This window comes from Etheostoma spectabile, chromosome 9, assembly GCF_008692095.1.
Source record: "Etheostoma spectabile isolate EspeVRDwgs_2016 chromosome 9, UIUC_Espe_1.0, whole genome shotgun sequence".
Lineage (NCBI taxonomy): Eukaryota > Metazoa > Chordata > Actinopteri > Perciformes > Percidae > Etheostoma > Etheostoma spectabile.
The window spans coordinates 14,251,664-14,276,154 of record NC_045741.1 but is presented as its reverse complement, the minus strand read 5'-3'; the positions used below and the strand labels follow the sequence as shown (position 1 = coordinate 14,276,154).

General features: G+C 40.2%; 2 protein-coding genes across 3 annotated transcripts in view; one reads left to right on the top strand and one right to left on the bottom strand.

Moving 5' to 3' along the window:
* The first annotated feature begins 4,649 nt into the window (after nucleotides 1–4,649).
* On the top strand, nucleotides 4,650–16,339 carry nr2f6b (nuclear receptor subfamily 2, group F, member 6b). 2 transcript variants are annotated; one of them, XM_032525525.1, is made up of 5 exons: nucleotides 4,650–6,454; nucleotides 7,568–7,662; nucleotides 12,023–12,354; nucleotides 13,162–13,408; nucleotides 14,272–16,339. In XM_032525525.1, the coding sequence occupies exons 1-5, from the start codon at nucleotides 6,186–6,188 to the stop codon at nucleotides 14,544–14,546; spliced, it is 1,218 nt and encodes a 405-aa protein (XP_032381416.1). In that variant the 5' UTR covers nucleotides 4,650–6,185; the 3' UTR covers nucleotides 14,547–16,339. The 2 variants fall into 2 exon arrangements, with proteins under 2 accessions (XP_032381416.1, XP_032381415.1); XM_032525524.1 differs by having other exon boundaries at nucleotides 4,652–6,454; nucleotides 12,020–12,354.
* Nucleotides 16,340–19,586: 3,247 nt separating this feature from the next.
* The window catches only part of si:ch73-61d6.3 (occludin), a 17,491-nt gene continuing 12,586 nt past the window's right edge, over nucleotides 19,587–24,491 (bottom strand). The window contains exons 6-9 of the mRNA XM_032525522.1: nucleotides 22,678–22,896; nucleotides 20,699–20,870; nucleotides 20,113–20,154; nucleotides 19,587–19,798 (exon numbers count right to left, since the gene is read on the bottom strand). Coding sequence (XP_032381413.1) covers nucleotides 19,700–19,798; nucleotides 20,113–20,154; nucleotides 20,699–20,870; nucleotides 22,678–22,896 — 532 coding nt within the window. The 3' untranslated portion in view covers nucleotides 19,587–19,699. The remainder of the gene's footprint in view (nucleotides 19,799–20,112; nucleotides 20,155–20,698; nucleotides 20,871–22,677; nucleotides 22,897–24,491) is intronic.

Here is a 24,491-nt window from a genome sequence, read left to right as displayed (position 1 = left end):
CTACTCCTCAGAGTTAAAGTTTAACTCCCGTTTTCAAATTCCTCTGCACTTTAACACACTTCCACACCAATAATTAGATCACCATTTGCAGCAAATCACGTAATTGTTTCAGACCAAGGTCACTCTTAAAATGCAAAATAAAACATAAAATGGCAATGGCTATGGAATTCCACTGAGTTATATTAGTTGTATTTCCTGTCATTATTCATACATACCGGTAATATTTAAGAAGAATGTTGCTTGAGAGTACAAACTGTCATCTTTACATGCTTTCTTTTACAAGACAGATTGTGTGTGTGTGTGTGTTTGTGTGTGTGTGTGTGTGTGTAAACTTTAACTCTGCCAATGGGAGATAAAATTTGAGGCCAAAGTGTGTAAAACATGATAAACTACCCACACACCAGCTCACGTAAAACAATGTCCATGCTATCAGTGAACCAGTCCATCCAGCCAGGTGACGAGACAGACTAAATGATTAGGACTAAATGATGTAAACACATCTGTTTAGCTATTTAACCACTTTTATTTATTTTTTTTATAATAAATATCACATACTGCCAATGCTAATACACTGATGGACCAACAACAGTTGAAAGCAAGCCAATATTTTAGTGTCTTCTATTGTAAATACTGTATGCTCAATTGATGTAGAGATGCCATGCTTGAATATTTAGTGTCAAATGAATCCCAAGTAAATATTATGTGAAAATGTTTTTTTCCTATTTAAAAAAAAACCTGGGGAGAGATATAAAAGTATTACATTGGAGGTGTGTTGTCATGTCCCTGTGCATGCGTGCGTGCGTGTGTGTGTGTGTGTGTGTGTGTGTGTGTGTGTGTAGTGTGTGTGTAGTGTTCAGGTGAGTGAACTAAAGGTTTGTCTGCTTCACTCTGGTGGCTCTGGCCTCCTTACTGTGTTGAGAATGCACAGACTCCGCCACACTCGACTTCACGCTGAGAGCAGCTGCATTCTTGACCTGCAGTTCAAAGAGAAATAAACACACACACACACACACACACTAACTTTCAGATATACGGGGCATATGTACTTGTGCACAAAGGCATGTGCATACTCCACTTAAGACATACAAAATACACATTTCAAAGCACAGTGACACTATATGTGTGCTATATGTGCATAGATATATATACGCTAAAACATACAAGAATGCACTGTGTCTGCACACACACAAACACAGTAGCTGCAAACATGGACACACCGGTTTCAATCTCACACACTAACGCTGTACAGAATCCAGGTGATCAAAACGTAGGAAAGGTCCAACCTCCTTGATCCAGACTGTACTACTCTTTGTGGTCTGCTTTAATATGACTAATAATACCAAATTATTTTGCTAATAGACATATAATAGTGACATGATCACTATTATCATTTGCAATCATTTGTCTTATTAATTATTTACAAAATATGTGGTTAAGAAAAATCTTCAGCATTTACAAAATACGTATGTACTTATTCTATTTTAGTCAAGATTATTTTTGTATATGCTTAACTATTAATGAGTTTGTTTTAAATTAGTCAGTGTATTTTTAACCCTAAAGGAGTTTCCTCTCTACATTTAAACTGATCCAGGTTTGATTTGGTGACGGTTTTCATGTTCTAATCACTTGTGAGATAAATCCACTTAGTTACACTTAGATAGATAGATAGATTAAGCAGAAATTAATGAATGTGACCGACTTGCATTCTATATTAGATTAAAATGTATTTTACACTAAAGTAGCAGCGCATATCCTATTTAATTTGAATCTGTCGCGACATTTAACAAACTTGTATGGTCATGAAGGCTGGGTAATGACCGAAAGAACGAGATCAAGGGTACAAGCGGCCGAAATGGGTTTCCTCAGGAGGGTGGCTGGCGTCTTCCTTAGAGATAGGGTGAGAAGCTCAGTCATCCGAGAGGAGCTCGGAGTAGAGCCGCTGCTCCTTCGCGTTGAAAGGAGCCAGTTGAGGTGGTTCGGGCATCTGGTAAGGATGCCTCCTGGGCGCCTCCCTAGGGAGGTATTCCAGGCACGTCCAACTGGGAGGAGACCTCGGGGAAGACCCAGGACTAGGTGGAGAGATTATATCTCCAACCTGGCCTGGGAACGCCTCGGGATCCCCCAGTCGGAGCTAGTTGATGTGGCTCGGGAAAGGGAAGTTTGGGGTCCCCTACTGGAGCTGCTGCCCCCGCGACCCGATACCGGATAAGCGGATGAAGATGGATGGATGGATGGATGTATAGAGGATGTCTACAAAATAAATGTGACATGTTACTTTTGTTGAGTGTCCCTGTAAAAGAAACTGTCCATTTTTTACATCCTTATATTCCTCTTTGCAGAAAAGAATTTTTCATTTACTATAACTTGACAGCTTAAAAAAAAAGAAAAAGATGACAGTTAGACTTAAGATACAGTAAAGTTGTACTATTTAAACATAGTGTACGACAAAATCTTTACATATCCAAATCTTGAGGGTTTATGAGTAAATATCAAACACTATCCCACATGATCCGACCCATGCTAACACACATACACAGAGGCTTAAAGGACAGCACTAATTCAACTTATAGCAGCTTGGCCCCGATAACCTCTTAACCAAACAAAAGACCTATCCATGCACAATGAGTCTGGCTGTGACGGATGTGGGTTTAAGTTACCTTATGCTCACATTTAAAAAGGCTCAATTAGCGTCACTGACAAAAAACTGCGTAAGAGAAATTCTTCCTCTTCCTGCCAGCCTTGTTATAAACTTTTACCTCTTTGCTCCTTTGACATTCATACATCTTCTGAGACACAACACTCCTTTGAAGAACGCAAGGACTAAATGTTTTGTCATGCTGGGGGAATTCCTGTAAAACCATGTGATGAGCAAACACTTTTTGGTACACAGAGGTTCTTTTAACCAGGCATGCTTAGATGTGAATACCTCCTCTGTGGGATTTCTTTTTCTCCTGCGTTTGGAGGCTGTTATTGGAAACTTTGGTTGCGGGCCCTGGTTGTTTATTTTGTCCTCCCTTCACATGACAATGTTGAAATTCCACAACAGCATTGCCAATTGTCAAGACGATAGATGAGTTACACAGTAAATTATAGTTAATAAAACAGGAGTAGTATGTGCATGCAACAATACCTTTCTTTGTGCCATGAATGATTTAAAGTCTATCTTAAAGGGGCAATATGCCGATTTGCATATGAACATCAGTTTACAGTTTAAGAGTACTAAAAGTAATACAACAGCAAACCTCTCTTAAAAACTACATTTAAATACTCCTAATCTTGACCAGCAAATATGTTTTGAAGAAAATGTATGTTTATATTTGTATTCATAATCAGGAAACTTTAACTAACATACTATGTAGCAAGGCGCAAAATGCTAAGTGACACGTTCACTGACAATATATTCCATTGGCTTTCCTACTATACCTACACATAGCAACTAAAGCCTAATGAGACATTTTTGTGGTTGCAGGACTCAGGATGAGAATCGTAGTCACCACTGTCAAAGTCCTGCACTCTGTACGCCCATCATCCATCACAGACACCTAAAACGGCGTAAACGTACACGCCACTTGCCATGTTATTGCGAGAAGAAATCGACGGTTGAGTTCAGGAAATGTGACACGCGGTTGGATTTAGGAAACAAAGAACAGGTTGGGTTTAAGAAAAGAAGAACGAGGTTGGCTTTAGTAAAAAACAAAGCGACGGTTGAGTTTAGGAAACATGACACTCTGGACACGAAGGCAAAGTGACACGCGCAACATGATCGCCGGTCACCTGGGTGAAAGTCCTGTTTACCCATCCAACACTCCAACCAAACTCCATTCGCAGATTTTCGCCCTTTCATACTACTCGCTACGACGTAAATTTACGTGCTATCGCAAGGTAATGTAAGTAAATGGAGGCCAAATGGCGTTGATAAACACGCTAAAAAGTGAGTATGCGTCTTGATAACACGGCAATAATGCCATACAAATTGTATGGCATTATTAAGGATCCATCTGACTAGGTACAAAACTATACTTTCTACGTTGGCTCTGAACATTGGCATTGGAAATGAATCATGAAATGTTGAATCATCCAGTGTGGACGTACACACTGAGTTGTTTGCAACTTGTCTTGCCAGTCCAACAACTTTATGGGCATACAATACTTTTTAAAAATGTGGACACAAAATCACAACCAGTACCACCCAGTATGCAGCAGTTTACCAGGATCTCTGGCATCCTTCACACAGACCTGTGAGTGTGTGCTGCAGGTGTGAAAAGGAGCCGGTGGCGTATCATATAACCTTTTGACTCTAAAACAACAGGCACTCCCTGTTATTATTGGGTCAACAAAGTCTGAGGAATTCTTTGGGATTAGAATTAAGTGGCGAACATGAGTGTGAGTGCCATGCGCTTGCTGTGCGTCGACCAGAGGCCCCCCTCTTTGTCTTATGGCAGTGTTAGGGTTAACTCCCCCTTTGCTCCCAGCCTGGCCCGGGGTCAGGGGGGAAACAGGCAGCCAGTCAGCCAGCCAGGCATTCTTTCTGTGTGTTTGTGAGTGTGTGTGCTGCAGCCCACTCTGTGCTCTTTGACTCTACTGGCCTTATAAGGCATCCAGTGCCATGGCAACGGCAGGGCTTGAATAGCAGTGTCAAATCCCTTAGCACACAGACACACGCTCACTCTCCCTAAAGGAGGGAGCGAGATAGAGACACACAGAGGATTGAGAGGAGCAGGAGAGGTGGCTATCTCTGGGCTGCTCTCTACTGCAGCGTCTGGCTTTTACTAAAAGGTCTATGACGGTGATTTCCTGCCCTTGTTTGCCTAATTTATTCCTGCCTAGGCCAGCAGAAAGAAAGGCGGAACAGAGAAGAAGAAAAAAAGGACGGGCAGACGAGTAAAGAGTGCAACAGTACACCCTGACTTGCTGACAGGGAATGCAGAAAGGTTCTGGCCTCTGGTTGTTACTGCTGGATGGACAAGCACTGACAAAACAAGAGACACGACTTTGTGAGCTTTGAGAAAGGGGGAGATTTCTCAACTCTGCTTTTTGTTCTGGCTCGTTGTTAAACTGTGACATTTGAGCCTCTGACACGACAGAATCTGAAGAGTTGGGGGAGCCACGAGAAAACATCATTACACCACAGACAGAAGAGAAGGAATTATTTGATGAAATTTGTTGCTGCAGAGACCACAAAGATATTACTCCAGGAGCGAAAGGAGTATATCGTCTTTCTTAACACTTATTATTCAACTATCAAGTGTGGAATCGGTTTCAGTTGGATCTTTTTGGCTATTTATCCGGCACAGAGGTGTCCCTGAGCCAAAACTCTTATTGTATAGAAAAACTGAAGTGACTCATTTCCAAAACTCCCCATAAGCCATCTTATATTTCCTCTACATCAATATCACCTCTGCTTCTAGAACAGCCCCAACAAGTCAAGAGTAAGTCGGGACTAGAACTGCCTCAGATCAGCAGATAACACCTCTGCACGTAAGGAACTGGTTGGACTAGTTTATAAATTGGAGGAGAGGGGGGGTAGTTTAACCCTGCCTGAAGGAGAGTTGTGTTTTGTTTTCCTCCCACTTGCTTATGCTTTTGGGGAGAAAGTTGAGTGCTGAGAGAGGGGCAGAGCTTCTTTTTCATGTGGAGAGCGACTCTGTTTTGTCCCTTGTCACTATGCTTCGGGATAGGTGAGGTGTTTTTCTTTTTACTTCTTCCAGGGGGCAGACAGAGAGAGAAAGTGGGAGGGCGAAAGAGTCAAAGTGTAATTTATTGTTTCCAGTGAAAAGAGCTAGGCTGCACCCTTTTTTCCTGCCTGAACTCTGAACCACTCAATGTGTGTCTGAAGTTTTCTCAGACCTCAGGAGCCATTGATACGAGGTCAGGGCACGAGTAGGAAAGACAGGAACAGAGAGAGCAGAGAGAATAAAGAAGAGCGAGAGAGAAAACAGCACTGGGAAAGACCTCCAGGTCATTACAACCAGACGCCAAAGGGGAGAAAGGTCAACACGGGAGAGTCCGGAACGACTTTTTATCCCACTTGTAGATCCTTTTGGACAAAGCTTGCATTTAAAACAAATCTGGAGCCACTCTTTTCTTGTCTGGGACCAGTTTTTAGACTTTGAGGGTAGTTTGAAGCTGGGGGACAGGGCGAGTCTGTGTATGATCTACTCACAGGGCTGCGTGTTTCAAAGAATATGGCCATGGTGAGCGGGGGATGGGGAAACCCCAACGGGGACACTAATGGACTAGGGGAGAAGGCTTACCTGAGGAGAGAGGAAGAGGAGGGCTCGCCTCAGGCCGGGAGCAGCGATGTAGATGTCGGGGACGAGGACAAAGCCTGCGTGGTGGACTGTGTGGTGTGCGGGGACAAGTCCAGTGGGAAGCACTACGGTGTGTTCACATGCGAGGGATGCAAGAGCTTCTTTAAGAGGAGCATCAGGCGAAACCTTAACTACTCCTGCAGGTAAGGGCTGCTAGGAGATTCACGTAGATGTCTTGTCTTTGTTAATAATTTGAACAGTAGAGTTAAAGGACACATGTATTTTGCTCACTCCTCTTGTTGTACTAAAGTCTATCTTATGGTAACACTTTATATCATTTACTTTACATTTAATAAATGGTTTATAACACATTTTAAGGTAGTTGTAAGCTGATTTGTCAACAACTATAACTTCTCCTTTGGCACCCATAAGTGGAAGTAGGTCATAGAGATAGGTGTATACAGTAATGATATAGTAATAATATAAAATATGTCTTCAAATTATAATTGTTATACATTACTGCACATCAATAAAAGCTTAAACATGCCCTTTTATCTGCGTACAACTACATTATAGTGTGTTGTAAACCATTTAGTAAATGTTGTAATGTTTAAATAATTTCCCTGAGGGGAAAAATAAAGTATCCAGATTCTGATATATAGTTTTTATGAATGCTAAAGGTAGCGGGGTAAAAAGTCTTTTTTGAAGCCATTATTTAGTCATTCACATGAATGAAAGACACAGCAGATTAGTCCATTTCTCACTCCAGAGTGATATGCTCCAGCCTAGGATGTGTCTCAAAAACAGAGAGGAGAAAAAAAAGAAAAGAAATGAGAGCCCTGAAGGTCAGTCATGTGACGATGGATTGCCTCAGAAGGTCAACATTCCCATTATTCTTCACAACAGGAACCCAATGTTGCAACTCAATTCTTTGTTCTTGCTAAGACTACTCTCAGCCTCTGAATGTGGTTATTTCCACATAATAATGTCCTAACTGTGAATAAGGTGCCTGTTCAATCAGTTTGTCACATACGGGACTAAAAACGTCTCTCTGTGAAACGCTAGCAGACCTTGTTCCGCTGTAAAAGGCAACACAAGGGCGTGTAAGGCTGATGATTTATAAAGGTCACAGCCTTGATACCTTTTCAGCCACGCCAGCTCACACAGTTCACTCACCATAGGGGTCAGGGTTGGGGGAGAGAAAAAGGGGAGACAAAGATGCAAATGCAAAGTTTTTGGATGTATTCCTTCATTATTAATAGAAAATGAAATGCTCTTCACATTAAGTGGTTGAACTTTTTGTTTCCTCCGTGCAGATCAAATCGAGAATGCCAAATCGACCAGCATCACCGCAACCAGTGCCAATACTGCCGCCTGAAGAAATGTTTCCGTGTAGGAATGCGCAAAGAAGGTATCAAAGCTCCGTCATCTATGTGCACAGCACGTTAAAGGTGTTTTATTTTACGATTAGGCCAAGTAGACAAATGAAGAGGTTTTATTTTACTGATAGAGGTAAAAAAAAAAATCGAAGACTGCACAATGTTATTATGAATGTCTGAAGATACTGATGTACTATAAGATTTCACTGTGGTGAAAGATGCTTTACTTGAAGCTGCACTAATTGCTATTTTTATCTAAACAATGGATTAAATGACCATGTGTGACCTAATGACAAACCTACAGGCATCTAACACCTGACTCTGTAGTTCCCCTCAGCTCTACGGACAATTTAAGCTCATTGTTAATCTTTTAGCTCACTGTTTCGGATTTATGGGCCACACTGACCAACTGGTTTGGTTAGCTCTCGATAGCGGTGTTTCCATAAACAACATCAACACCAAAAAGCTCTGATGAACTCACTTTAGACTGCGTGGAAAACACCAAACAGCAGATGGACAAAGTTAGAGACTAGCTGCCTGGTGTGAACAAAGTGAAGCATTTACCAGCTAGAGAACTAGATAGATATTTCCCTCAGGAGTTGGTAGACCAAAAACAGAGCTAAAAGCAAGTGAATATTGGTCTTACCTCTAAATGTACAGTATTATGCTCCGTAACTGCTGGATGTTTAAATACGCAACTGCTTTCTAACACATTTGCCATATCAACTTAAAATAGGATATTATGGTTTGTCAGTTGTTTACAGCTCGTTGCGCTGTCCCCAAGTATAAAGGTTGAGGTAAAAGTTAAATATAGAATGTTTACTTTTAGAGTTCACAGCTTCAAGTAGGCTAAAGTACAGAAGTATGATCAGCAAATTACATTAAAAATATAAAACGTAGGCCTAAATGCTTCATCATTTATATATTTATCATTATCATCATTATTACTAATGCAATGCTTAGGCAGCATTTTAACTATGTAGTTAGTTGATGTGGAGCTAATCGTGAGTATAATGTTGGATAGTAAATAAATATTTAATCATTTCTTATATTTGATAATGTAATCATATTTGTTTTATGATATCTTGAACTTCAAAGTAACTGAAGCTGTCTAATAGCCTACATAGTGGAGTATCAAAAAATAGAAAAACATCACATTTCCTCCTGAAATTTAGAGGAATAGAGGTAGGTTATAAAGTAACATCAAATGGAAGGCCTACAGAAGACTACAAATACTTCAAAGCAAGCAGCTACAAGCTACCAGCTACCAGCAGGATTGAGACAGGAACCAGGGTATGTGAATTTAAACAATGTCTAAAAACACATCTTGTTGTCACGTAAGGGCCCTGTTCATGTTGCAAAGACATTTTAATTGCATTTAATGTCTGTTAAGAGGCACAAAGGCACTCTAAAACTAGCCCCAACAACTGCCGTTTGAGCTCAGTGGAAGTGGTATCTTAGCTGCAGCTACTCCGTGTTGCTTGCACTGATTCAGGTCGTTTTTTCCACGTTTTTTCAATTGAAAGTACACGCATATTTATCACAATCAAGATTAAAGTAAAAAATGACCGGAATTCTCCTTTAACGCTAAGTACAGTACTTTCATCATGAACGGTTAAATTGCGCAGGGGCTGTCTGGGGCTCCGCCCAGTGGACTGTTGAGTTACCTCAATTACCTCTGATTTTGGCTATAGGCCTACCACTGAGAGGTAGTAGTCTATTATTAGCTAACTAGCTATGTAACAATTTGTCATAGGCGTCAACAAACAGACGTTAGCGACTTTAATCCTGCTCCAACTCGACATTGGTGTGACAATTATAGTGATATAGTGAATAAATATGAGGCCAACCGCAACAATAATCTACTTTCTAATTCATAATACATGAACGTGACTCACCTTATTAGTAACAAGATGTAACACTTATCTTTAAACCTAATCGTAACCTTACAGCGATGGGCTCATTGCTAGCTAGCTGCAAACTTGTTGCGCAGTAGCTACGTCCGTTTCGTTCGGTGACTAGCTACGTTCTCGCATACCCTGCACGTCAGTCAGCACAGAGAGAGATGGATGGATGACAGGCAGGAGAAGAAAAAAAGGTCAGAAACTGACAGGTTTATTAATATAATGTGAATTGCTCTGATATTCCGCTTAAACAATATTTCGCTTTAACTTTTTTAAGCATTATCTATCTTTGGTAACTGCCCAAGTTGCCCACTTCTTTTTTCTACCAGCCCACCCTTGCAGGCTAACATCAGCCCTATAGTCTCTGCATGAAGACATAATCTTTCAAGAGAAAATTGCTATGAATAAGAATCAATCTTTTTCCCCAGCCCGACAACTTATCTAGTCACTTTACAGCAATAAGGTATAATCCAATCACCATCAATCATCTCTTTAACGCACCAAGGCACACCCAAAATGTTGTCCTAAACATCCTTCAGCAAAGCACAAATACTCAGAAACACACAAATGGCTCATTTGCAGCTTACCTCGACAGAATCTGCCACCACTGACATTTACCAGCGATCTAAGCACAATATTTATACTGTCAACCAAAGCGTGTTTTCACTCCAGAGCTCTGCAGCTGTTGAGCTTCAGGGACAGAAAGGCAGCTGGAGGCAACCATGTTTGATTTGCATTGGAAAAACAAGTTGACAAGTTTCACTCCGTCAAAACCTCTTGAGACGTAGTCACAAGAGATCATTGCCATTTCCCCTGGTGTGATTATTTGTATTCCAGAAATCACCCTTCGTCACATCACAAACTATTTCAAAAGAATTTGTAATTGTATTCTAGTCTATAACCACTTGTATTTCCGTCTGTGTCAGTGGACACCATGAGCCTCCGTCGCATACATATGTGCACTGAGGTGACAGTGTGCCAGGGGTTATATTGAGCCTGTTTAGTCATGACCATGCTGACGCAGTTGCACTGTTTCCACATTACTTGGAAATGTCGGTTTTACCTTTAACCCAGATGCATATGTTTGAGATTTGGGCATTTGGAATTATAACTACAGTATATTTTTGTAAAACAACCAGTGGTGGTCTTTAAAGTTTGGTTAAAGGGGGAGCAGCTGTGCATTAACAGTATTAGAATACAATCAGTGTTGATCGTGGTTAAATTGTTAAATGTTTGTGATAAAAGCACTATTTCATACTATTACTATGTATGAACTAAGCTTGATGCTGTTACAAGTTCATTTAGGGATCTATTTAAACATCTATGTTGGCTCTACCAGTACAGTAACGCTACATCACATTGTGTTGCTGTCCAAAGAAAACCATATAATTATTCTTTTCTGAAAAAATTGAAGGAGAAAGGTCTTTAATGGTTTTAAAACATCTACCTACCTCATAAGCTAAATAAATCATTTAAAACCTTGTCAAAAAGATTTTTTTTCTTTTTTTGATACACACTATTTTTACCGAACAGCGACAGAATGTTCTTAAATAGTTTGAATGATGAGTAAAAAAAATAATTCTACTACGGCTGGGCAATATATAGAAAATGAAATATCGGGATATTCTTGATCAAATTACTCAATGTCGGTATTGCAACGATATTGTATGGTTGACCATTGGTGTTTTAACAAAATTTTATTTGCACAATGAGATTTTTGATAAATATTCTCCAGAAAAGATATAATGACTTAGTGGGTAAAGGTAAATAATAGAACAGCTAGAACAGTCTGGTAAGTTCAGAAAATTACATCACTTTGTTGCAATGCAACCTGTAAAACCAGGTAAAGACAACACTTACCATATTACGGTATTACGATATATCCAAAATCTAAGACAATATCTAGGATCATATCGCAATAGCCGATATTGATACAACATTGATATATTGCCCAGCCCTATTTTCTACAAACGGTAAAGGTGCACTTGAAGTTTCTGCATGGTTTCAGCACAATTTTATTTTTGTCTCAAATCGTAGGCATCTCTCCTTGATCCGCTAGCTGCCCGCCCCCTGAGTACACAATGAAAAAGCCAGGTCTTGTCAAACAAACACTAGAGGCACAGCCTGTGCACCAAAACACAACAAACCACTCAAGCCAATCATTGACAAAATGGTTGGGGAGGGGGTGGGGGTTAGTGACAGTTAGTCAGTTAGTCATGACAGTTACAGAAACATGGGGGGAGGGGCGAGCTTGCTCTGTTTTGTTTGAAATTTACTTGGAACGTCAACAGAAGTGACCATGCAGAAACTCATAGTGCACCTTCAAATTAGATTTCAAACTAAAATATGTAATTTACTGGGTGATTGAATCAAAAGAGAACCACAAAGCACTTGAGAGACAAGTACATATTCACCAGGATGTTATGTCCAATTCAGTCCCTGGATCTGATTCTCATTCTGCTGTCTCATCCCTCGTTTTCTGCAGCAGTCCAGAGGGGCCGAATCCCTCCATCTCACTCAGGTATCAGTCCCAACTCCCTGCCAGGTGGGGTTGCAGGTGCAGGGCCAGGTCACATTGGGGCAGACTACTTCAATGGGCAGCCGGTGTCAGAGCTCATCTCCCAGCTCCTCCGGGCCGAGCCGTACCCCAACAGCCGATACGGGACCCCGTACAGTCAGGCACAGATGCAGGCATCTGCGAGTGGAGCCTCCGTCATGGGCATCGACAGCATCTGTGAGCTGGCCGCCCGGCTCCTCTTCAGCACCATCGAGTGGGCCAGAAACATCCCATACTTTCCAGAACTGCCAGTCTCAGAGCAAGTGAGTCAAAACAGAAAGCACCTGGTTACTTCTTCTTCCCTGTCTTTTCTTAAAAACAAAAGAAATGAACAGGTTACGGTTTTAGTGCAGAGTAAAATTGAGGTGCAAATACTAGAGCTTAAACAACAAAAGCCAACATTTTTATATAAAATTATACCTGTCTTTTCAGCCTAAACTCTAACTTGTAGTACAGTCTGTAATGTAGTTCCAAGGGGTGCTTAAAGAGACAGGCGCTTAACAGAGCATTTCAGAGAGATACAGGTATATTCAGATGGATAGTATGAAAATAATGTTTTCGATCATTTTAGCATGTAAACATGTTCTAGATGAAACCCAAAATATAGTGAACCTGAAATTAGCATGATCAGAGAACTTTAAAGCTTGAAATAATATGAACACATGCTCATTTACTCTTAAGTCAGCCCTGTTATTTTCACGTGTTACTCCCATAAAATAAAGCAATAACTACACAGGTTACAGCCTCAGTGTGGACATGTTGCTAGCAGTTCTATCAAAGAGTGATTTCTTTTTTTTTATCTTGGATTGTTCCATTTAAAGGATTTAAAAGACCTGAAGAGGTAAAAGTTAAAATTAAAATAAATGTAAAAATAAACATGATTTTTAATATCCCTTTACTCGTCTGAATTCTCTTTACCCTTTTGCAGTTTCAGGGTCCTGCAATTGTTCATGCTGGCTCACTGAGACACTTGAATAGAACAGAGCCTTTGTTATTTGTTAACATTCAATGTGAAAAAGTCCTATTGGGACTTATTACTCTAAAGGATCTTTTCTTAATCAACCTTACAGGTGGCACTGCTGAGGCTGAGTTGGAGCGAGCTCTTCATCCTGAACGCAGCTCAGTCTGCTCTGCCTCTACACATGGCTCCTCTGCTGGCAGCTGCCGGGTTTCACTCATCTCCCATGTCTGCTGAGCGTGTGGTGTCCTTCATGGACCAGGTCAGGATTTTCCAGGACCAGGTGGACAAACTGAACAGGCTGCAGGTGGACTCAGCCGAGTACAGCTGCCTCAAAGCCATTGCACTTTTTTCACCTGGTACGTCTTGGAGTTACCAAATCTTTATCTTATGTTGTATCAAGGTTATCTGAGTGATGATAGCTGCTGTAACTGGATGTCTTTACTGTAAACTGATCCCAAGTGTCTTTGTAGAAGACCAAAACCAAACTGTGTGTTTTACATTAGGCAGGGTTAAGTTTCTGGGCCCAACCAACTGCAGGGATCCTTTGATTTGACCGAATGTGACCTCTGACCTCACTGACAAGAGGCACAAACTAAGAGAGACTTTACTTTAAAGGAATAGTTGGATGTATGCTTAATTGCTTTTTTTGCCAAAAGTTATATGAGAATATTGACACCACTTCTATGTCCTTTGAATGTGAAGCTACATCCAGATAACATTTAGCTTAGCCTAGTTTAGCTTAGCTTAGCATAGAGACTGAAAACTGGGAAACAGATCAGCATCAGCAAGACAGCATCCGTCTATACCAGCACCGCTAGAGCTCATTAATTAACACATTTTTTCCTATTTGTGTAATCTATACAAAAATCAAAGTCTAAGGAAGACATATTATGGTTTAATGGGGGGTTATTTGACTTTTTCTTGGCGAGCACAGAGTCAGGCTAGCTGTTTTCCTCATTTCCTATTTTTGTGCTAAGCTAACTAGCTGCTGCCTGTTGCTTAATATTTATCATACAGATAAGAGTAGGAACGATCTTGTCATCCATCTCTCAGCAAGAAAGCAAAAAAGCATATTTTCCCCCCTAAAGAGGTCCAACATGAATGTAAAGCATTAACCACATGCATAGGAGTAAAGAAGTCACAAGTTTTTAAATAAAAAATAACGGCAAAAAAACAGAAAAATCAAATAGTGACAATATTATGTTTCTCTGCCTCACAGATGCATGTGGTCTGACAGACCCAGCCCATGTGGAGTCCCTGCAGGAGAAGGCCCAGGTTGCCCTTACAGAGTACGAGAGGTTGCAGTATCCCAACCAGCCGCAGCGCTTCGGCCGCTTACTGCTGCGCCTCCCGGCTCTGCGTGCCGTGCCGGCCAACCTCATCTCTCAGCTCTTCTTCATGCGACTGGTGGGCAAGACACCCATTGAGACGCTGATCCGAGACATGCAGCTATCAGGGAGCTCCATCAGCTGGCCCTATGTACCGGGACAGTGAACACCGTTGACTCCAGAGTGAGACAGACTGAGATCAGATTGGGAGGAATCAGAGCTCACAAAGATTACATAGAAAGTACAAACTGAATGTTATGAATATAAACTGGGATTTCAGATGTGTCAGGTCCTTGTTTGTGAGTGTAGAGGTCATCTTTTCCCACATTAGCTCTGAAAAGTTTGGAAGTCCCACCAAAACGGCTTTCAGGGAAACAAAATGGTGATTGTAATACATTTGCAGCACTTGTCAGTTTGGCTCTGGCCTCTGTCTAATTTCTCTGTCTCATTCTGGAAGAAAACACAGGGCTTTAATTAAAATGAAGACTCTAACATGAGGCCATGTGCCTGTACTACCTCTTCCCATATCACCCTTAATGTGACTCCGTTTGAACCCAGGCTCTGTGTGTTTTCCCTCTGCTTTGTTTTTCAAGTGAAAATGAAGCCATAGCATTGCCACTTTTACAGGCAGAGCTTGGAGACCTGTCGTGCAAATCCTACCTAAGTCGTGTCATGTTTGATACGTGGGATCAAAATATCACACTTGGTTACCAAATGTATTTGTTAAGACATATCAAAGTATCACCTTGTACAGCATTTAAACAAAGAAGAGGCATGGGCATCGTATACTTTATTAAGTACTGTATATACAAGAAATGTTGTATGTTATGTACTTAAAGGAGAAGTTAAGGGAAATACGCTATAATTATCTTCTGATGAGAAGATTGATTCCACGTAGACAGTACGTAAGACAGAATTCTTTATGCTAAGCTAAGCTAACCAACTGCTGGGTTTAGCTCGATATTTACTGTACTCTCAGCAAATAGAAGTGAGTAACCATATTTCTTAAAATGTAAAGCTATTCCTTTAATATAGTTTGTTATACAATAATGTTCTTGCGACTGGAGGTGAATGTACTTCAACACACCCTGGCTCCTCACACAGTCACATCCCTGTTAAACATTATTACCTCATGTTTTATACATCAAAGACAAAGATTGTATATTCATGTGCTAAAGATAAATACAAATGGATCAAGGCATCTTTATCAGAAAACCTGATATTCCTCAATAGACTTGTCTGTTCACCAGACTTCGGCCAAAATATATTTGTTTGAAATGCAGTGCTTAATGATTGAAGGGCACCCACAGTTTGACATGTCATTTACAGAAAGTTACACTTAGTCAAGTGAGTCAAGTTTCTGGTTAATATCAAACTGGAGACTGTTGCCTTTACTTTTATAAGAGTAGAGGTACTTCCTTCTCATTTCTTTTTACACATGGTCCCATTGCAGAAGCAATGTGACAAAGCACAGCCTGAAGTGGACAGAGGTCACTTTCAGATAATTATTATGCTTGTGCAAGGTACTCCGAGTGTTGTAAGTGTTGTAAAAGTTATGGTGTTTGTTGGTACTGAGATAAAAGGTACTTAGTAGTTACATTCAGGAGTGTTACCATGAAGTGTAGCTCAATGTGACAAATGTTTTTCTTACCAAATTAACTGACTGAAAGGAAAGACAATGTGCGAACAGATGTGTTTTTGGTATGACTTCTTGTATTACCTAGAAAAAAGGCAACATTGATCACCGATGCTTTCAAACAACTTCATCAACAGCACTTCATGATGTCCTTGACTCACTTTGTGTCATTTGTCATATAAACAATAGTGATTTGACTGTGTAAAGCTTTACTTTTAAAAGAAGCATGTTTTTTTATGAACATGCCAAACCTAAAAAAATGCAAAAGAAGTTCAAATGAATGGTTATTTTTTCCATTATTAGAAATAAAAGTATGCACATTCCTTCTGTGGGTGACTGTGATATCTGAGACATGAAGTTGATTAGACAGAACAACACATTTAAAGATGTCAACTTCTCCTCGCAGAACTTGTGATGGGCCTTTTTTGGTGACATTTTGTAAACTAAATTATTAAGCAATAAATACAAAAAAAACAAACAGATAAAAATGCAGTCAGTTTTATGTATAGCCCAATATCACAAAAATGTATTTGGCTCAAGGGGCTATACAATCTGTACATTATATAACACCTCTGTCCTTTTCAACCCTTGATTCAGATAAAGAAAAACTCCCCAAAAATTACCTTTTAACATGGATTAAATTGCACGTTTGTCTGTTGTGGACATCATGTGTACAGGATGACAAAATTATAGATAGAGTGTAAACATATATGAAGAAAATAGATCCGGGAACAGCTACAATCAAATCAAATTGAGTTGACAGTATTCTCATCAGCAGGACAAACATGGACTATAGTACTAGGTTTAATAGATTTACTGACACTGAGACCAACCTGCCGGCAAGGGCGATTTCAGGATTTTTTCCAGGGGGGGTTCTTATAGATTAGGTTCTTAGAAATACGAGAAACAGGGTGCCTATGTAGCTCACCTGGTAGAGCGCACACCCATATACGGAGGCTCAATCCTCACCTGGTAGACCACACACCCATATACGGAGGCTCAGTCCTCACCTGGTAGACCACACACCCATACACGGAGGCTCAGTCCTCACCTGGTAGACCACACACCCATACACGGAGGCTCAATCCTCAATGCAGCAGGCTCGGGTTTGACTCTGACCTGCGGCCCATTGCTTCATGTCATTCCCCCTCACTCTCCCCTTTCATGTCTTCAGCTGTCCTATCAAAATAAAGGCCTAAAAATGCCCAAAAAATAATCTTAAAAAAAAAGAAACATTGGATAGGATAGAACGTTATAATGTAATGGCTCAGTCTGCCACTTAAAAAAAAACAATTCCAGTGCTGGTTCCATAGTATCAAAGTTTTGGATAGTCATCATGGAACCATGAATAGGTCATGTGATAAGGGCCGGGAAAATTGGCAGAGTAGGCAGCCAAGTGACAGTACTCTGATCCAATGGAAATCACAATTCTCAGATTTACAGCACTCTAGCCCAATGGATTGGGGCAGGGGAAGCACCAGTGGGGTCTGGGGGGGGGGGCAAACAGTGGTACTGAACAGCTTTGGTAAAAGAGTTTTAAAGTAGTTTACCAAAAGAGGGCAGCAGCAGCTAACCTTAAGCTGACCGTGATTGGATCAGTTTTCCATGAAGTTTCCTTGCTCTCCCTGCTGGACGCTCGCTGCAGATGCACAGAGCTGCAAATATCTGCAAACCAGCAGTGTCAGCAAAACATATAATAAGAAAAAGTAAGAGACATGCTTATCTAATTTTAAGGGAATTAGTGTTTATTATTATTGAACTCAATACGTTTTGGACATCATACCTTCTGAAAGTATACAATTACAAAAATTGGTCTTTTAATAGCAACAAAGAAAACAAATTCATACAAAAATAAATGGCTCGCAAACGGTTTGTAAAATAATGTTTTTCATAAAATACAAATTGATGACAAGTCAAAAGTGTTTCTAATCTATTTCATAATGTACACTAGATCGTAACACTTTGCACATGAAGTGGATTAATATAAAAATTAGCACACATGGAATCAGCAGATTTTCATTGGCAAAAAATAAAATAAATGAAAAGTTGAGCGTAGCTTATAGACTGTGACAGAAACAGAGTTTTCCAGTTTGTTGAGGAGTGTGCAAGATAAAAAATATAAAAATAGTCGGGATAGTTTTACTCATTTGCATAGCTGAAGCACATTTTGAATGATTAAAAAACAAGTCACTATGGGTCTTTAGTATGTACAAATAACACATACCTAAGATGTCTGCTGAATCTAATAGACAGAGACTGTGAATTTGTTCTCGGTATGTAGTGTAAGAACAGGATTTATTGAAAAGTATACACAATATAACAATGCCACACATATCTCACTGGCCAGTTTGTCCCCTTTTTGGTCTGACTGCATCTATGATAATCAGTATAAAAATCTTAGTTTAGATAAAAACCAGTTTGTGGGAAAGAAACACATGGTACTGTAATGGTTAAAGAAACTGTGTATTTGCTATTAGCAAAACAATCCCAGCAACCCGCTTCACCCATTACTACGTTCTCTACAATACTGTTCCACCTCTTATCTGTGGAGATAAAACAAAGACAAGTTTGAGAGCAAACAGCCACAGAACAGAGCACAGTGTTATCACAGGGGCTGAAGGGCAGGTTACTTTCAAATGACATTTCGCCAACCAAACCCCCTGACCCTCACAAGTGAGTGAACACTGAACAATGAGCTGAATCTTGAAAGAAAAGGCAGTGTTTGCTGTGGAAGTGGATACAGCTGAGTAACCTGCTTCCTAACAAAAAAGTAGTTATTCATACCTAATTGATCAAGATCATTGTTATTAACTAAAAGGCAGGGTTGGTAACTATTTTCAATATAGACTTTTTATATTGTTTGAAATGGTCTTTACACCTCAACAGCAATAAATAACTTATGGGCTCTGAAAGAAGGGACGAAAAAGATCCGTCATCAGAAGCTGTTGTAAAAAACACCCACCAATCACTGACTACCGGTCTTCTTCATAAGAACGGAGGAAATGCCTCCTTGTCCTGCTGCGCGTACCCCATCCCTCCCGTGTCCGAGTCTGAGCACACCGCTGCCGCCAGAGTTATTGCAAGTCCATTAAAGAATGGAGTAGTCACGTTTGTTTTAAACATTCTGTACGATAATATTAGGTGTTGGCATACAGGTGCATGAGACACAAAGTAGTTTTGATGAGTGAAATTGCGGTCCTTTCTCCGCTCTGCTCTGAAGCAGCTATGCAAAGATGCTCATGCATGTCTGTGAGTGGAAGGGGGAGGGGGAGGGGTTAGACAGAGCCCAGAAAAGATGCTACTTTAAAATCTTGCTAGCTTGTCAACATTACCAACCCTGCATTTAAAGTATGTTCCTTATGTGTGTGTGTGTATTTATGTGTATGTGTGTGTATGTGTGTGTGTGTGTGTGTGTGTGTGTGTGTGTGTGTGTGTGTGTGTGTGTGTGTGTGTGTGTGTGTGTGTGTGTGTGTGTGTGTGTGTGTGTGTGTGTGTGTGTGTGTGTGTGTGTGTGTGTGTGTGTGTGTGTGTGTGTGTGTTTATTCAGTGTGTTGGTTCTGTTAAGGTAACTTTGGTCTCGGCGTGTCACAGAGTCTTTGCAGTGTTTTTGTATCTGGGCCTGTGTGTCTGTGAGTGTTTGCTGTGTGGACCACAGAGTCGAGTATCAGGGCTCAGTGGATTCATCAGTGGTTCTTGTCGTAGTCCTTCACCATGCGCTTGATGTGGAACAGTTTGTGTCTCAGGCTGCGACACTGTTTCTTCTTAGATTGGTAGTCTGATGTCTATAGAGCAGAAGGAGCAGTAGATGAGTCATTTAATAACCTAAAACAGTGCATTCATGCATGAGTTATTTAATACTACTAGACTAAAAATGTTAGGTCTTCTGCTCTAAAAATAAAAGCTCTGTTATAGACTGTCAACGAAAAAGGTTAGAGACAATGGGCAAAAGAAAACAATAAAAAACAATAAAAAAACTAAATGGTTAATTTTGTCACTGGTCGGAACTTAATTCTTCCATAAATAACAGAAATATATTTTTAATAAAGTTTCGATGGAGTTTGGTTTATAAAATGTATCATCAGAGACATCTCCCCACCTGCTTCAGATCCTTCAACTGATTATATTCCACTGCTACAGCCTGGAAAAAATGAGGAAAAAACATTTGTTAAAACATTTGTGTCATTCACATACAAACTGAATGTTAAAAGAATCTTGTCTATTACCATTTAAAATTAATTTTTGTGTGCACTCAAGACCTTGGTGATCGGGGATTTTAGTCTTTGTGTGTTCGTCTGAGTCTTTGCAATATATACTTGCATTTCCTTGCTCCCATAACAAATAGCGCCAAGTAGGAGGAGAAAGAGAGACAGATACTGTATTCCAACAACATCCCAAGACAAAGTTAGATATGAGATTTGGCTGAACTAATTAGTGCAGTGACTCAGCAACTGAGAATCTAACTGTACAAATGCTAAAAGTTAAGGGTGCATGTTCTATAATTACCTTTAACGATTAGTAAAACTTTAGCACACTCATTAAAAAGTTTCTTGCCTAATTGTGAACAGTCAAACCTCAGATTGACATCTAAATACTGAGTCCCCTTTTACATTCCTCATTTGTAATTTAGGCTTATACATGCATTTTTTCTTGAATTTGGGGGGTAAGCACTGTGTATATCTGACCTGGTATTTGGAAGAGGTTTCATCCAGTGTGTCCAGCTGCCGGCTGAGTTTGTTTAACTGGTCATTAATGTCGTCCATCTCAGCACACAGGCGCTTGTATTCCTTAAGGTCGGCATCAAACTCTTTCTTATAGTCATGACGCTGAGCATCAGATGTTATATCTGGGTACATACTGGAGGAGGAGAAAGGGTAGAAAGAGGAGAGGGATCAGCATCAGAGATAAACCTGCATGAGTCACTAGAAAGACTTAAAGTGCCCATATTATGCTCATTATCAGGTTCATAGTTGTATTTAGAGGTTGTACCAGAATAGGTGTATGTGGTTTATTTTCAGAATACACCATATTTTTGTTGTACTGCCCATTGCTGCAGCTCCTCTTTTCATCCTGTGTGTTGAGCTCTCTGTTTTAGCTACAGAGTGAGGCATCTCACTTCTGTACCATCTTTGTTGGGCGTCGCACATGTACAAAAAGTACTGCTAGCTAGTCAGTTGTGGAGTATGAGGGCGTGCCATGCTAGTAGCTAAGCGAGCATTATATTGTGTGTTATAACCCATCTTCTGTCCTCTGCAGCTGGGACACGATGAAGCGTTTTGTGCTCGTCTTTACAGCCAACAGCAGAAAACCTTCCGTGGTGCTTCGACATGGTGCCTCCTAAACCGGTGCTTCTGAATCGATAACAACATTGAGGATGTCCGAGAAGTTACTGCTGTACTTGGTGGGTGGAGACATAGACACTGTACGTATGCTCTGGTGGGAGGGGGTGGTGGGTGTGAATATTCTAATGTTTTGGCCAATGACGTAGACGGCCCTGCTGATTCTGACCAGCACACCTGAAGACTGAAGGCAGGATACATTCAGAAACCCGTATCTCATTTAAAACAGCATGAATGCTTTTTTTTTTTTCAAGTTTGTATGCATGCGGAAGCACCAGAGACATAAAATAACACCCCAAATCCCAGAGAAAGTGATTTTGTTTTTCATAATATGGGCACTTTAAAAACATTTCCAATGTTACAGCACAAGAATATCCAGTGTTGTATGAATACTTTACTGTACTCAAGTAGACTTTTCACGTATTTGTACTTCACTTTGTTATTTATATTTCTGGAAACCTTTACTTATACTCCACTACATTTATTAAATAAAATGTATACTTAACTCCACTACATTTCTATTTGTGAGAATTTTTTTGTGTATTGTAGTAAAAGATTCTTCCTCACAAAAAACTCAAAATTATGTTTTTGTTGTTCTCTTTGCTGAGGTCAGCTCTCTCAAGACTGCAGTGTTTGGTCCATTAACTTGGGAGCCACAATGAAGTTCATAATCAAAGTAATCTCTAACTTTTACTTCTAATAATTAAGTACATTTAACATCAGAATGTTACTTAAATACAGTAAATATCAGATACTTTAAGACTTTTTCTCAAGTAATATTCTAAAAGGTGACTTTAACTTCTATCATCTGTCATTTGCTGCTAAGATACTTGTACGCAAGTATTGCTTTCAAGTACTTTGTAAAAGACTGATAACATCACACCTAACAACCTTCACTGAATTTATTAGGTTCACAACTGAACTACAGGAAAGGTGTGTTAGTCTGGATGTCTCGAACCACAGCCAAATATAACTGCTTTCTAACTAATAAAGACTTCCATGTTTTGTACCTTTGGCCCAATTCTCTCATTATTCCTGAGTACAGCCCATGTGAACTGGCATGCCTCAGAGGATTAACTACTCTCCTGGACAGAGTGAAGCATATACAGACTGAAGCCTTTTCCACACAGATGTTCTAGCTGCATTTTCTTGTAAATCATGTTTCAGCTTGATTTTCTGAGCTTACAGTTCATTTAAATCATAGAATTAAGGTCTGGTCCTGAGGGAGCGACTGTAATCTATGTTCTGTGTTCTTAGGTAATGACATTCCATCTTTAATCCAGACAAAGTATGAGTTGCACAGAGATACAAAGGTAAATTCTTACTTCTCCCACTCTTCTCCATCGAGTTCATTGCCTGTTTCTCCTCCTGTGGTGTACTCTGTCTCATACTGAGACTCATCCAGCTCTGGGTTACGTCTGCGTCTCTTGCCCCTGTTGGCTGAGGGTTTGCGGCCCCCGCCGGTCCCCTCTGAAGGGCTCGAGCTGGTTCGTCCACCATGGGAGAAGGCTTCCGAAGGTCTGCTGGTGGTTCTCTCTGAGTACCTGCAGCACAGGAAAAAAAAACATGAAAAGTAATGGCTTCCACTCGAACCACAAAAAAGTCCATTATAATGACAAAGTATGGTTCATAGTAACAGCATTGGGACGATGATTTTGTTGGAGAGATAATAATCGTAACATTTTAAAGAGGTTAAAGCGGTGACTGAAAGCAGAATGTCAATTTGCGTTTTGTGTCTTTTACTTTTCCCTTGTTGCCTGCTAGCAGTGAGCTTCTATACAGAATCCAGGGATTCATGTACAGTAAATTAAAGGTACAGTAGAGTTCAGTACAAGCTCGACAATAATGAATTACCTTGACTGCGTTCGCAAGTGTAAATGTTTGATTTCAAGTGAAATTTTCTACATTTGAACACGTTAAAATTTGTTGTTATTCATATTAATCTAGCAAATAACATATAATGAAATATGAACCCTACTAAAAATCACATTTATGTTTCTTGAAAGAGAGCTGATAAATAATGCTGTATTTGCATCTTTAGTACAAAGGGGCAGCGACAGTAGCTCAGTCCGTGGGGGCTTGGGTTCAGTTTAAACCAATAAGGAGAGTGGACTGATAGCTGGAGGGTGCACGTTCGCCTCCTGGGCACTACTGAGGTGCCCTTGGGCAATACACAAAACCCCCAACTGTTTGGTTGCCACCATATATAGCAGCCCCCTCAGGCGCGTGTGTGTGTGTGTGTGTGTGTGTGTGTGTGTGTGTGTGTGTGTGTGTGTGTATGTGTGTGGATTAATAAAGTATACTTTCTTTTCTTCCAAAACTTGACAATATAAAACAAATTAAGCATGACCCAAATAAGTCCAGAAACATAAGGAAAGGTCTAATGTGAGACTGTGTCTAAAGAGAGAACTATTTACTCACATGGCCCAGACAGATCCCATATGGAGGAAGGTAAACACTTAGAACCACTAATGATTATTTTTGCTAACACCCTACAATTTGACTCTTTGCCATGTTGAGGGCCCTCAGGGACCAGGGAGTAGGAATGCAGGAACAGATCTTTAATAACGGTAAGGAGGAAACATTCTCAATTTTGTACGTTCCTAAGAATTTGTAGAGGAATTCAAGTCTGGCGGTGCAGATATTATGAGTTCTTACAAAAAAGGATGCATAATGTCAACAACAAAGCACTCTGACATTCTTTTGCTTATGAAAATACCAGCTATATTTACTTTGTGAGAGAGGAAGTCATCAAAATTATAATATTCTGTGCTTTGAACCTAATCTAAATCCTGTTATGTAAAATGTGATTATTTTGTCTTAGCGTCCGGGAACTTTAACTGTGCAGTCAACATTAATCAGGTCATACAGAGCATAATTTTGACACAAGCTGGGCTTGTTTTTAAGAAACTGTTAGGAGCAATGTGCTTCTCGTCTGATACACGGCAGTCTGGAGGACGTTGACGCAAACAAAAACAAGGTGCTTGAGCTTCTAGCATTGAAGAAAAGTAAATACAGTTGTTCACAAACATGCTGCATTTCAATGAACATGAGAAAAAAGGAAAGTTAATCCAAGGGCTCAGAGGTCACTCACACAGAAACACACACACACACACACACACACACACACACACACACA